The sequence below is a fragment of the Anabrus simplex genome, chromosome 2 (assembly GCF_040414725.1).
Source record: "Anabrus simplex isolate iqAnaSimp1 chromosome 2, ASM4041472v1, whole genome shotgun sequence".
NCBI lineage: Eukaryota > Metazoa > Arthropoda > Insecta > Orthoptera > Tettigoniidae > Anabrus > Anabrus simplex.
Window position 1 is genome coordinate 955,220,400 of NC_090266.1, and position 15,831 is coordinate 955,236,230.

A 15,831-nucleotide genomic window follows, 5' to 3' on the forward strand; every position below is an offset into this window, starting at 1 on the left:
ACCATTTATTTACAGTCATATTTATGTGATTACCCCAATTAAGATCTTTCCTTATATTAAGACCTAGGTACTTGCAATGATCCCCAAAGAGAACTTTCAGCTCATCAACGCAGTAATTAAAACTGAGAGGACTTTTCCTGTTTGTGAAACTGTCAACCTGATTTTTAACCTTGTTTATCATCATACCATTGCCTACTGTCCATCTCACAACATTATCGAGGTGCCTACTGTCCATCTCACAACATTATCGAGGTAATTTTGCAGTTGCTCACAATCTTGTAACTTATTTATTACTCTGTACAGAATAACATCATCTGCAAAAACCCTTATCTCTGATTCCACTTCTTCACACATATCATTGATATATACAGACTGAGACAGAAATACCTGACAAATTTCAAACGTAAATAACTCGGCAACGTAACAAGCCATTTAAAGATTTATTGCACATTTGGAAAGAGTAGTGTTTGCCATTTGCGTCACATACACATACACACTAGGTTTTGAAAATAATGTCATCCAAATGCTGACAGTCCTGTTCGATGCACCTCTGAAGCCTCTCCATGAAGTTCCACATGACTCACTTGAGCACATCTTGTGGTATTGCCTCAGTTTCTTTACAGATGGCAGCTTACAGGTCATGTAGTGTTCGCGGCTTACGTCGGAAGACGTGATCCTTCAAATATCTCCAGAGAAAGAAATCGCACTTGGCGAGGTCAGGGGCTGACCATGGAACGTCATCCTGTAAGGAGATGAAACATCCTGGAAACATTTCTCTTAGGAGACCCATCGATGCCCTGGCTGTGTGTGCAGTGGCACTATCTTGTTGGAACCATACAGCAGGATTCTCTAAGTTTGTGAGTGTTGGCTGCAGGAAGTTGAGTAACAGCTGTACGTAACGATCCGATGTTACTGTTAGTTCTGTCCTCTTCAAAAAAGAAAGGGCGTACAATTCCTAAATCAGCGACAACGCACCAAACAGTAACACGCTCGCTGTAAAGAGGTCACTCATGGAGCTGTTGAGGATTGGTTGCGGACCAGTACCAAAAATTTTGTTTATTAACGTAGCCTGACTAATGAAAGTGATCTTCATTACTTGCCAGGACACTGGTGTCAGCTGTTACAGCTTCCAGGATAGTCTAACAATACGCTCTGCGGTTGGCCCAATCACGTTCACAGTGTTTCTGAACACCCACCAGTTTGTATGGATGGAACTTCAAGTCTGCGTGTAAAATCCTCCTTACGGTGCGATCCAATAGTCCCATAGCACGTGAATGCCTACGCACCGAACGTTGAGGAGATTGCATAACTGCATGTCTCACTGCACGGATGGTCTCTGGTGTTCAGACACTATGAGGTCTACCAGGCAGCTTCGTTTTCACACTCAAACGACTTTTTCTCAAACTGTTCACCCATAACAGAATGGTGTTCCTACTCGGAACTTTCTCATGTCGACCTAAGCCAAAGTGTCTGAGAAACAAACGCTGTGTTGTGGTAACAGATTCGGCATTTTTGAAATAAGTCTCAATCACGAAACCTCTATGTTCACCACTCCACACCATGCTAGCGACTGGTTGGCTGACTGACTAGCCAAGACGAGATGATGCACGTGTTCACCATGGCCAAGACCATGCTCACCATGAAAATAACATCTGTTTGAAAGCTGTAGCCAATACGACCTTTAGTTCGCTCAAATCTAGTGTATGTGACCTAAATGGCAAACCCTGCTCTTTTAAACTGCCCAACAAAATTGTGAATGGCTTGTTGCGTTGCTGAGTTATTGGCGTCTGAAATTCATCAGGTATTTCTACCGCACCCTGTATAAGAAAACATAAAGGTCCAATAATACTGCCTTGAGGAATTCCCCTCTTAATTATTACAGGAACAGATAAAGCTTCACCTACTCTAATTCTCTGAGTTCTATTTTCTAGAAACATAGCCACCCATTCAGTCACTCTTTTGTCTAGTCCGATTGCACTCAGTTTTGTCAGTAGTCTCCCATGATCTACCCTATCAAATGTCTTAGATAGGTCAATCACGATACAGTCCAATTGACCTCTTGAATCCAGGATATCTGCTAAATCTTGCTGGAATCCTACAAGTTGAGCTTCAGTGGAATAACCTTTCCTAAACCCAAACTGCCTTCTATCAAACCCGTTATTAATTTTGCGAACATGTCTAATATAATCGAAAGAATGCTTTCCCAAAGCTTACATGCAATGCATGTCAAACTGACTGGCCTGTAATTTTCAGCTTTCAGCTTTATACACAGAGGCTACTATAGCAACTCTCCATTCATTTGTTATAGCTCCTTCATGCAAACAATAATCAAATAAGTACTTCAGATATGGTACTGTATCCCAAACCATTGTCTTTAGTATATCCCCCGAAACCTTATCAATTCCAGCTGCTTTTCTAGTTTTCAACTTTTGTATCTTGCTGTAAATGTCATTGTTGTCATAGGTAAATTTTAATACGTATTTAGTATTAGTCACCTCCTCTATCTGGACATTATCCTTGTAACCAACAATCTTTACATACTTCTGACTGAATACTTCTGCCTTTTGAAGATCCTCGCATACACACTCCCCTTGTTCATTAATGAATCCTGGAATATCCTTCTTGGAACCTGTTTCTGCCTTAAAGTACCTATACATACTCTTCCATTTTTCACTATATGACCACCAATTATGCTTGCCATCATGTTATCATTAGCTGGCTTCTTTGCTAGATTCAATTTCCTAGTAAGTTCCTTCAATTTCTCCTTACTTCCACAGCCATGTCTAACTCTATTTCTTTCCTGCCTGCAACTTGCTGCTCTTATTGTTCAATTTTGTGGAACAGCACATTACTCTCTCGCATCCCATCGATGCAACATCTTTCAAACTCACCAGTTTGTCTGTGCAGCTGTTGTGCATGCTGACATGACATACTTACCAGTCATAACAGACCAGTGGTTAACAAGCACTGATAGTTTGCCTCAAAGCCATTTTGCATTTGATATCAAATAATATTGAACCATCTAATAGGCCCCAAATCTATGGTCTTTGGACAAATGAGAATGCAGTGAGAATCATTTCACAAGTCGTCATCATCAGTCATCATCTCCATACAGGCAATGAAGGCCCTTGGAGGGGTGGAAGGTAAAAGCTTCCACTATCCGTAACCTCGGCACTTAAAGGGCTAGTGTGGTTAGCTCTATGCCCAGCTGCCTTTGCCCCCAGGAATTAACCTGGTACTCATTTTTGATGTAGGCTGAGGGAAGCTCAAGGCCATGTGCATCTCCGGAAGTAGAAATCTCGTTTCTCAGATTTTACGACTACCTGATGGGGATTTGAACCCACGTCCTTCCAGGCGAACCGAGCACGCCTTTACCGCCTTGGCCAGGCAGCCCCTATTTCACAAGTACTGCATACTAAATATTATCCTATGAAAATCAGTATCATTGCTCCTTCATCGTGTTCAGTTATTTACGGACAGTTTTGTATTGAATGATTTTATTGGTTTATTACATACCCCTCAGGTTTTTGTCTTTGTTTAGTGTACTGTATACATTTTTGTTACAGGGAATGGGTTATCTCCATGCAAGAGGCATTGTTCATAAAGACTTGAAGAGCAAGAATATTTTTCTGGAGAATGGAAAAGTAGTTATCACTGACTTCGGATTGTTCAGTGTTACAAAACTGTGCTTCGGTAACAGGTTCATATCTTAATTTCACTATTTCATATTTTTAATTAGCATAGATATACTGTATTTCTGTGGCAGTGTCTGTGTGTATATATATATCAGATGGTTACAATTAAACTTTCCTACCTAACTGTTTCTATGTGGAAAACAAACGATCACAGGTACAGGAAACTTAACGTGTACGTTTCCAAGGACATGGGGAAGAGAAACAGTGAAGAAGCAATTCCAAACAAATCCTTTTAATGCATTGCCATTTCATACAGTATCCTTAGTTTTTGTGGGCGTAGCATGTCGCATCACAAAGTGTTCTCAGAATCTGTGTCCAGGACAATCTGAAAGCATAGGAAAACTTACTACACAAAGCATCTCCATGAGTATGCCTGATACCTCTCTTGATATGCTTCTCTTCAGATCAGCACGTGGAATGTTCCCCTCTGATAAACCCGTTTTTCAACTATAACAACGCATGCATATCTTGTAGCCCATAATCTGGACATTCTTTCTACCAGGTGTTGTATGCGTACTATGAATAGTTTTCTGTCTTAGAGTGGGATAAGTAGGGAAAGTTTAATTGTAACCACCCAATATTTGCTGCAAACTCCCCTAATGCCCTTGCAAATGCAGCAGCAAATCCTGCAAGTTTATGGCCCATCTCTTACTCTGATTCCATAATTGACATCAAGTAGTACTAATAATAATACAATGCTCCATTTCTCGTAAAAACTGGTTTAAGACAGGGAGATTGTTTGTCACCACTGCTATTCAACTTTGCTTTGGAATATATAATGAGGGAATGGTAGAAGAATAACCCACAAAAAAAAAAAAAACATCAAAATTGGAAAATCACAGGAAACTCAACAACAAATTAAATCACTACAGGAAATAGCACAACAAATTGGCCTCAATATATCCTCTGAGAAAATAGAAATCATGTTTGAAATTATAACATGCAACCTTAACGAAAAGCAAACACGACATAATAAACAAATTAACCAAAGCTCAATATGTTCCCAAGAACACATACAACAAAAAAGACCTCTCACTGGCCACAAAATTAAAGCATTATAAAACAGTCATACAACCAGAAATAACATACGGTAGTGAAACCATTTTCAAAATAACTAATACTGCAGCAATAGATAGGTTACTCAAAATAGAAAAAAGAATAAATAGAACATGTATATAAACAAAAAATACCAAGAAAATGGACACTGGAGACTGGTTTCTAATTAAACAGTCTACAAAAAATTAGAACCGGTAATGAGCACTATCAGAAAAAAATTAATCTCATTCTTTGGTCACTGAATTAGAACACCTGAAAATAGAATCAGCAGGATAATAATAGAAAAAATTGTGGAACAGTAAGAGTAATATTAAGTCAGTCTCAATCGAGTAAGCAGTGAGGACGGATGTGCTGAGTGTGTGCTGAAGTATGGGGATAGCGCTAGAGCTCTATCAAGTGAGGATTGGGAGTTGGCGATGCAGGAGGAAGAAGAAAATGCAATTGTGCAAGAGGATGATGGGTGAGAAAGTAGGGGTGTTGGCAGGGCTGCTGGTGGCTGTGGTGCTATCGGCTCTGCTTATAATAGGTGGAGTGGAGTTAAACCCAGGGCCAGGCTCAATTAGTGCCCTAGGGTGGGAAGAGATAGAGGCGCTAAACAAAGTGGTGAAGGAGGCGTGTCAGATAGACCAACTGAAGGAGATGATACGTGACCATTCCAAGGAGCTAAAGAACTTGCGGCAGTGCGTTAAAAGTGAGGTGGACGAGCTGAAGGAGAAGGTGGGGAGGAATGAGGCGGAGATGGAGAAAATGCGAGTGAAAGTCCAGGTGCTGGAGGGGGAGGTAGCGAAACTTAAGAGAGAAATGGAAGATAGGATCCAGGCACGAATGAAGAAAAACATTTTTATATACAGAGTTGAAGAAACAGCAAAAGAAGATAAGGTGGCTTTAGTTTATTAGATAGTGAACGTGATACGGGACAGAATGAAGATAAATTTTAGTGAAGTAGATATTGATGAGGCTCAGAGAGTGGGAAAAGTGAAAGGTGGAGGTTTGAGACCAATTAAACTCACGCTGATGTCTACCTTGATGGTGGACATTATCCTAAAGAACGCAGGGAATTTAAGGGAAGAGAAGGTATGGTTGAGACAGGACATAGGTAGTGAAGCAAGAGAGAGTTGAAAGTTCTAAGAAGACGCATGTGGCGTGCGAAGAAACAAGGATTGACAGCTTTCATCAGGGGAAACAAGTTGGTGGTGGGAAATGGCCACTGGATAAGAGAATGGTCAATGGAAAGGCTGCAACATATGGACCAAAATTATTTACAGACGATTACACAAAAGAGAGCGATAAGCGTGACAAGAGGAGAGGAGAGCTCGGTGGTGGAGGAGGGAGAAACGGTGGTTGGCGAGAGAGGGAGTGAGGACCAGCGTGAAGAAAGAAGAGGAGACACGAGTGAAGATGGCTGGGAAGAAGAAGAGGACGATCAGAGTGTGGAGCAGGACGTAAACAGTCGTGCACCACCGGAATGTGCTGGAGTAGAAGAAGCGGCAAGTACCCGGAGAGAGCTTTCATCAGGGGAAACAAGTTGGTGGTGGGAAATGGCCACTGGATAAGAGAATGGTCAATGGAAAGGCTGCAACATATGGACCAAAATTATTTACAGACGATTACACAAAAGAGAGCGATAAGCGTGACAAGAGGAGAGGAGAGCTCGGTGGTGGAGGAGGGAGAAACGGTGGTTGGCGAGAGAGGGAGTGAGGACCAGCGTGAAGAAAGAAGAGGAGACACGAGTGAAGATGGCTGGGAAGAAGAAGAGGACGATCAGAGTGTGGAGCAGGACGTAAACAGTCGTGCACCACCGGAATGTGCTGGAGTAGAAGAAGCGGCAAGTACCCGGAGAGAGGTAACGACCAGGACTAGAAGTGCAAGTCTAAAAGATCTATGGGGGAAGAGAAACAAAGGACAGGAGGAGAGGGGGAACAAGGAGTCTGTAAAGGCGGTTAAGAAGGGAGAGAGTAGAGAGGAAACAGAAGGGCTTTGTAGAACTAGAAGTAAGTTAAATAACGTTGCTGAGGTAAATAAAAATAAGGGCGATAAGGGGGGAGTAGGGGAGGGTAGCAGGTAGCTAGGGTGTAAGATAGGCGTGATAAATATTGAAAGGGTGGGTAGTGAGTTGGGGAATGAAGAGGTTTGCAAGATGGTGGAGAGTTTTGATATAGTGGCCCTCCTAGAGACATGGCTAAAAGAAGGGACGAATCTAACCTGGAAGGGGTTCGTGATAAGGAATAAAATGAAGAAAAAGCAGGGAAAGAAGGGGAGAACTTTGGGCGGAATTTCATTATTAGTTAAAGAGGAATTAAGTGATCAAGTAATAGATATAGAAAATGAGCTAGAAGAGGTTGTATGGGTTAGGTTTAAAATGGGGAGGGGGCGGAAAGAAAGAATGTGTGTTTGGGTTTTATATACAACCCTCCAAGGGGATCAATATATGTGAATGATTACTTCTTTGATGGCCTGATAGAGGAAATAAATATTATTAGTGGAAAGTACGAAGAGGATGGACTGATTTTGTTAAGGGACTTAAATGCAAGAATAGGATGCTCTTGTCCAGAGTATGGTAAAGAGGAAAGGAGAGTAAAGATGGGAGATAGGAAAAGTGAAGATAAAGTGAGAAATCTTTACAGTCAGAAGTTGTTAGAAGTATGTGGGGCGTGTGACTTGTATATTCTAAATGGATGGTGGCAGGGCGACAGGGAAGGGAAAATGACTTATATTACATACGAAGGAGGCAGTGTTATTGGTCTAATTATGAGTTTGGATAATATGTTGGACAGAATTAATAGGATGGAAGTGATCGATTGGGTGGAATCCCACCACTCCCCAGTATATATAATCGTAAATAGGGATGAGGGTGCAGAAGAGAAGGGTTCAGGAAGAGAGCGGAGTGTGAGAGGTTGCAGAGTTCCTAAGGATATCTGGCCCAAGGAGGGGGAGAGCAATGTTAAGCAAATACATGGAGGAGGAAGAATTTCACATCATCAGGGTGGGGATTGAGGTAGCAGTTAAAGGTAATAAAATAGACAGAGCGGTAGAGCTTTTAGAATATCCGGGGAGGAAAATAGCGGAGGAGAAATCATACAGGAATAAGAATAGAGAGGTGGGAGAGGGTTGGTTCGATAAGGAATGTAAGGCAAAAAGGAAGGCAGTGTTGAGGGCGTTGGCTGAGTTCAGGAAACATGGTGAGAGGGGGTTAAGGGAAAAATTTTGCAGGATGAGGAAAGAATTTAAAAAAATAAGAGGAAAAAAAGAGGGTTTGGCAGGAGGCTCAAACGGAAGCTCTAAATAGGGAGTGCAAGAACAGGGAAGGTGATAAGGTGTGGGCGAGGGTTTAAAAAATCGGATATGGAACATGGGTAGAGTATTTCCGGGAACTATTAGGAGAACAGGAAGGGTGGATAAGGGTCGACGGAGGTGATAAAGTAGATAGGGGGCTAGAGAGGGACTGCCAAGAGCTGGGAAAGAGAATAACAGGTGAAGAGGTGATGGGAGTGGACAGGACTAATCCCAGCAATAGAGGTATAACCCTGCTGGACTCCCTGAGCAAGGTGTACACGGTTATTCTAGCAAATAGATTGAGGAGGTGGGCAGAGAATTACTCAATTCTATCGTGCTTTCAAAATGGATTTAGGAAGGGGAGGATGACGGCTGATAATTTAATGATCGTGAGAACCATAATTGATAAATATGTGAGAAAAGCAGGTGCCAAAGTATTTATCGCCACAATTGACTTCCAGAAGGCATTCGATACAGTGAGTAGGGAGGCCCTGTTTGAAAGATTGGGGAGGGTTGGGGTGTGAGAGAAGATGAGAAGGGCAATCAGAAGTATATATGAGAAAGTTCATTGTAGCATCAGGGTGGAAGATGGGGTGGTGAGTGAAGTGATTGAGTCGAAAATTGGGTTGAAACAGGGATGTAAATTGTCGCCAATCCTTTTCCTATTGTTTATAAACGACCTACTAGGTGGCCATGTAGAGAGGAAATGGGCTTACCCGGTGCTAGGCAAACAAGAAATTCCAGGATTAATCTTTGCGGATGATGTGGTGTTGCTGTCGTTGACAGTTGGTGGTTTGCAAAAAAGTTTGAATAAAGTAGGGAGTTTTGCGGAGAAATGGTCATTGAAGATTAATGGTAAGAAGTCTAAGGTGATGGTATGCAGGAAAGGAAATAAAAAGAAACCGGGAGTAAAGTGGGTAATAAACGGGGAAGAGATTTAGGTGGTGGAAATGGAGTACAGCGGGGTGATGCTGAGTAGAAATGGCAGTTTGATGGAGCAGATTAGGCATATCAAATGGAGAGGCCAAGCAGCACTCTCAGTAAATAGGATATTGGAAAATAAATTTAGGGGAGCAAGCTATGCTGTTCAAAGCATGGTATTTAACACGGTGGTGAAGGGTAAAATGCTATATGCTTCGGAGGTTTGGGGTGTAGAAAAAGAGTGTGTGATATTAGAACAGGTAGAGAGTAGGTTCTGCAAGATTGTTACAGGCCTACCCTTGTGCACCGCGAGTGCAGGTGCGAAGATGTTATGTAAAGAGTATATTAAGGTAGATATTTTTAAAAGAGTGCTTGGATACTAGTGTAGATTAAGAGAAGGGGCAGGGGGCCAGATCCTACTGTCGGCCTACCAAAGTCAAATGAAGGATAATTATGGTGACTACTGGGTGGACAAGGTGAAAAACACCTTAGATAGACTGGGGTTGGGTGAGTTTTATAACGTTAAATGGGGCGGGGGTAAGGGAACGCATTGGAAACACATGATTAAGAGGGCGAGAGATATTGTTGAACAAGAATTGGAGGCCGAATGCCGGGAGAAGGCTACCCTAGAAATGTTTCTGAGAGTTAATCAGATTCTAAATCTGAGAGTGGCAGATGTAAATAGGGGGGTGTGAAGAGGGCTAATCTGGTGGTTGTTAGGTGTATATTTTAATAAGGGTTGGACCAAGTTAAAAGTAAATACGTTGTGTGTATTATGTGGTGAAGAAAGGAAAGACTTTCATTTGCTGACGGAGTGTAAAGAAACGCTGGAAGAGAGACTGCTGTTTAATAAACAACAATTGGAGTGGATTTTTCATCCGTGCAATGAAGACAAGCTTTTGAGGTGGTTAGTGGCGGAATGGAAAAGTGCTGGAAATTTGTGCAAGTTTTTTTACAAGAATATTGCCTTAAAGGCAAAGTCTCAGTTGTGCCATGAGGAGGAGTTAGTGTAGTGGTTTGTCATGACACAAGCAATGTACTGAATCAGCACAGTGGAGTTGTCGACCTTCCTAGCTTCTGACTAGTAGCGGGGAAGGAGGAGGGGAGGTGCTGGCGTGTGTCACCACAGAGACACTTACTAGCATATGCAATAGATGCTAGTTCAGGCAGGTGACGCATGCCATCACGTATCCAGGAAGTGAGGTGGTTTCAACCTGGGGTTGCTGTACTTTGCCCTTTTAAATTTATTTTTAATTGCCCTTTTAATTTTATTTTTAATTCAGCTGGTAGAGAGGCCAGTGGACTAACTTTCCCTTGTGTTCTTTATTTTTGTGCTGTTATGCCCACCTGTCTGGGGTATCATTGTATCTTTATAATGTATTGTATATGACATCTAGGTTGCTCTTTTTTTTTTTTTGTAATTGTCGTAGTTTTGCAATTTTTTTCTTTTTTTCCCAATTGAGGATTGTTATTTTTCTCCTTTAAGATTGATTAGGTTGTATAAACTGTAAGATCGGGAGAAAAATAATGGTTTGCTATGACTACTATTATTATTACTATAATATTAAGTGGATTACAGAAATCAAAGAAGATATGAAGGAACTACGAATCACAGTAGAGGATTTAGAAAACAAGACCCACAGAATCAAGACACTCAAAAACATAGACAGCAGACTACAGGCCAAAATCAACAAACAAACCCAGGGAAGAGTGATTTCAGATGAGGAGAGAAAATAAAGATCCGAGAGAATGAAGAAGTACTGGGCTGAGGGAAAATTGAAAAATCCATTGTGTAATTGACTAAAGTGGTCCAATGAAGGCCATATAATGTAAAATAAAATAAACAGTACTAAAAACAGGATCTGTCTCTCATCCTTCATGAGCATAATTTGAGTTAGAATTGGTGACAAAGGCACTTCTAGATATGAGCAGTGCCCAATGTTGTACAATATTTGACAGGCTGAGAAAAAGAAAGCAGGTATGTTATATTTTATCACAAAATGAGTTAAGAGCACATTGTGATGGCCCACACTGATATTTATTGTGAAAAAATCAGATAACCAATCCCCCTGTGCAGTTCTGCAATATATATATCTCTATATTTGTATCCTATGTAAAAATGTGTGGTCTGTTGATGGCAAAACCCAGGCAGATGATCTCGTGAGCAGTAGTTGTATCGCATGGTTGTTCTTATTATTTCAAGGATATTAGACATATAGTTAATAATGTCTTTGTTCCTGATGATGAGATTAACATTTAAATAATCAGTATTGCTTCAATGTATAGTGAAGATTTCTTCACATTTCAGCCCATGGACAAATTTACAAGGTTGACTGCAACAAAAGATTCTCATACTGTTTTATGGCACAACATAGGATGGATACATGTGGAAAAGAAAGATCTTTCAACTATGCTTTTCAAAGAAACTCTGGATGATGACTTCCACTTCAGAAGAGTTAGTGTATTAAAATGTAGGTTAGGCAGACCATCAGTGGCAATACTTTTAAAGCTCCACCTAGGAGGTGTAGCTAAAAGGGTTGCAAAGTACAAGGACCTCCATTATTTAAATCACTTCTGTATCCTATTTTCTATGAGTCTACCTCACCAGCAGATTCCAGATACTCGATGAAGAGAATGTCTTTCTACTGGAAGTAAAGGGTGTCTTTCTACTGAAAATAATGTGATGACCACAAACATTTCAGTCAGTGATGAATGCAGTGCACTTCACAGTGACACCAGTTACTAGTGGATAGTATATTAAGAATATTGATGTAATATTGTTATGATAACAGCACGTCTTGTTTTCTCATTTTAATGTGACTGTTTTCTGTACCAGTTTAGTCTTTCTGATAATTATTTCTGTATCTGTGATAAATGTATACGACTTTTTTTTTAAATTACATTAGGATCACTTTAACCATAAGGTCTTATTGTGACTTCTAATTGTAGAATCTACATTACATTATAGTAGAGTGAAGAGTGAGAGGAATATAAAAGATCAGACCAGTGTCTTTGAAAACTTTATAATTTGTTCGCACAGTGAAGGAGATGAGAGTGCCTCCTTAATCTCCTTCGGTATACCGTGGTACTGGCGCCATTGGTCGTACACTGATCAGTCTGTAATGATGTGCTTCACAGTCAACACACTGTTGCATGTTGTACAGATGGGAAGCTGTTTCTTCTCAAGGAGGTAGCTGTGACTTATCTTGGAGTGGCCGATTCGTATTCTATATATTAGGACTTGACCTTGCCTGTGAAGGTTGTGAAGATAGTGTTGTTCTGTAGATTTCTTTGTTACGTCATGTTTACTGTTTGAAGTTTGAAGCCATTTTATCTTCCACTCTTCGTATAATTTCGTTTTAGCATAGGTAATAATGTCAGTGTTAGGGGTTGCTATTGTTAGATCGCCTAGTGGGAGGTGTGTAGAGTCTTCAGCTACCTGATCAGCAGATTAATTGCCTTGAATACCTGTGTGTGAGGGTATCCACGCAAGGATGACTTGTTTGCCTTCTTTTGTAATGTTGTTAAACAACAGTTGTATTTCTTGTACAAGGATGTGTTTCGATGGACTTTCTATTGCGTTTAATACACTTTTTGAATCAGACAAAATCACAAAGGAGTTATTGCAGGTGCTGGTTCTTAAAATGTGTAGCGTAGCTTGGTTTATTGTGTATTGCTCATTAGAGAAGACTGTATAGTAGTCAGGCAATCGGTATAGCATGGTACTTTAACCATAAGGTCTTATTGTGACTTTTCTAATTGTAGAATCTACATTACATTACAGTAGAGTGAAAAGTGAGAGGAATATAAAAGATCAGACCAGTGTCTTTGAAAACTTTATAATTTGTTCGCACAGTGAAGGAGATGAGAGTGCCTCCTTAATCTCCTTCGGTATACCGTGGTACTGGCGCCATTGGTCGTACACTGAACAGTCTGTAATGATGTGCTTCACAGTCAACACACTGTTGCATGTTGTACAGATGTACATTTTGATCCATCAGTGCAGATTGCAGCGTGCCTTGGGTAATTGTTAGAAATTTCAAGAAATAATTCATTGTCAATTTCGTCTTTGACACTGTAGTCTATTTCGAAGTTAATTGTTGACAGGGTAATAGTCCATGGTGGGACATTAACACATTTACGCCCATCATCTGAGCGGCTATTTAAAGGGCTGGCCCAGCTATTCCAGCTGTTAGTGGCAGACCAAACAACAACGAATTCTTTTCACAATAAGTTCTAAACGGAACAAGATATGGAAACAAAATTTTCCACATACCTTAATGAAGTCCTCTAGTATCTCTGTAGGGTGTGGTAGGTAATATCACACTTTCCTGGGTGAATGGGAACACTAAACATTCCAAGAAATAGCGTGTTTCACTAATAATTTTATATTTTAAGCACACTTTGCACCTTCTTCAGGGGAACTTGTCTATATTTGATGGTGGAAACTTTAAGAGAATATACTCTTTTCTCTTCGTATCTAACCTAAATGATGGATCCTTGGCCGGTGCCATTTTTGGCGGCAAAATTGCAGGACGTTGACTTGGAGCTGATGACGTAGATGGAGCTGAGATTTCGGAGAGAGGTGACTGTACTTGTATGTCGGGTTCACTTTTTACCTGGTTTGAGAATTGCCTGGTGTTCCTTTAGATCTTTTGGTTCACCCCTATTCGACCGTTTTGTTCCACATAAGGCAGTGATCTGTTCCCGTAATTGTTTCGCCAGTCAAACGCTATTTGTAATAATTGTCGATATAGACTGTGTACCCCTGGCCAAGATAATTTTCAAGCAGGTGAAAAACTGTGCTTTGTAAATTCGCATCACTTGCATCATTTATATTGTCCCTACACGCCATGGTAATACTTCAGAACGCGACTATACACACGCTTGTGCAATCACAAACCAACTACGCAGCTAGTTGTGCGAGCGCTAGGCTACCTTCAGAAATAAAACAAAGAAAGTGCATTGGGAGGGAAAATCGCCGTGGCCATGTGGTTTTTGGTGAGTAGAAACATTCATAAGGGTATTACTTTCATCTCTCTCGCACATATTTGTGACCGAAATAGATCCCAGCTGCGTAGGAACGGCTCGAGTTCAAGATTGCGCTTATCCGGGCTAACTCGGATACGGTCCACAGCATGGTCACGCGCTATAGGCAATAACTCGGATACGGGCGTGAATGTGTTAAGAGAATGGTCTGAGAGGAGTATTGGAGGGATATTTAGATTTAATTCTTCAAGGAACTTCGCTATTCTGACATTGAAGGGCTGTAGTTGTGATCCTCAAACTTAGTTGTCTGCGTCTAATTGTGAGTGGTGATTCATTTGCTTCTATTTGAATACCGGCTACAGGACTGGTGTGGAAGGCTCCTAGAGCAATTTGAAGAGCTGTGGACTGGATGGAATCAAGGATTTTGAGTGAAGACATTGTTGCAGAATTGTATACTATGCTGCCATAGTCTAATTTAGCCCTAATAATTGCTTTGTACGTGTTCATTAGTACTTGGTAGTTTTCCCCCCGCCCATTTCTTTGCTGCCAGGGTCTTCATTATGTTCAGCCTTCATAAGCAGTCACCTGTAAGGTTTTTCAGGTGAGGTATCCAGCTTAATGTAGTATCAACTAAAACCCCTAAGATTTTCATTGTTACTGTTTCAATTGTGTGATTGTCCATGTGCAGCTCAGGGTCTTGTACAGTATGTTTGCATTTGGAGAAGAGTATGCATTTGGTTTTGAGCCCATTTTTGGATATTCTCAATTGATTCTTGAAGTAACTGTTGAGTAGTCAATTTATTTCTTCCTGCACATAATATAATAAAATCATCGGCAAAAAGAGGCAAGCCTTTACTGGTAGGTGAATGTTGGAGATAATGCCATTTATTGCGATGAGGAATAATATGACACTAATGACTGATCCTTGGGAAGCTCCATTATTGATGGTTACTTCATGTGAAAGAATTCAATTTGTCCTGACTTGAATTGGGCAATCTTTAAGGAAATTGTAAATGAAGTAAAGCATGTTTCCTGAAATATTATGTTTTATCAGTGTTTCAATTAGATAGTCTTTCCACACCGTGCATATGCCTTTTCAATCTCTAAACTGACAGCTGTGAGATGCTGGTTATTCAGGAAAGACCAAACTCGATAGCTGCAGTCGCTTAAGTGAGGCCAGTATCCAGTATTCGGGAGATAGTAGGTTCGAACCCCACTGTCGGCAGCCCTGAAAATGATTTTCCGTGGTTTCCCATTTTCACACTAGGCAAATGCTGGGGCTGTACCTTAATTAAGGTCACGGCCGCTTCCTTCCCACTCCTAGCCCTTTCGTGTCCCATCGTCGCCATAAGACCTATCTGTGTCAGTGCGACGTAAAGCAACTAGCAAAATATTCAGGAAAGCTTCTCGGATTTCTCATTCTAAACGTATAAGGTATCTGTTGTTGAACGTGCTTTACGAAAACCATTTTGTGCATCACTAAGAAAGTGTATATGTTCCAAATAGCAGTGTAATCTGTTGTTAACAATTTTCTCCGTTAACTTACACATTGTATTTGTCAAGGCGATGGGACGATAATTATCTGGGATCAACATGTCCTTTCCTAGCTTGAGTATAGGCTCCGTGCGCTGATGAGAAAAATGCACCGCTGCGCTGCGAGTGGCGAACACTGTAAGTTAATGCGATCACCGTGTACATATCTCTGTCGTCTGACAGTGTGCTGCCACAGCCGACTAAATAATAACAGTGGGATTTCAGTGTGTTTTATGCAACAACAAGCAGCCAAAGTATTTCAAACTTCCAGAAAGTGGTCATGTATTACATATTAAAGAAAAACTGTTCGTAGGAAACAGCAACAGAGCGAATAACTGCAAATATGATAAGAGAAAAACGTTGG

General features: G+C 40.8%; 1 protein-coding gene across 1 annotated transcript in view; it reads left to right on the forward strand.

The window, feature by feature from the left end:
• Positions 1-15,831, forward strand: part of ksr (kinase suppressor of ras) — a 509,869-nt gene that overhangs the window by 418,118 nt on the left and 75,920 nt on the right. Inside the window, exon 14 of the mRNA XM_067141756.2 lies at positions 3,567-3,700. Coding sequence (XP_066997857.1) covers positions 3,567-3,700 — 134 coding nt within the window. The remainder of the gene's footprint in view (positions 1-3,566; positions 3,701-15,831) is intronic.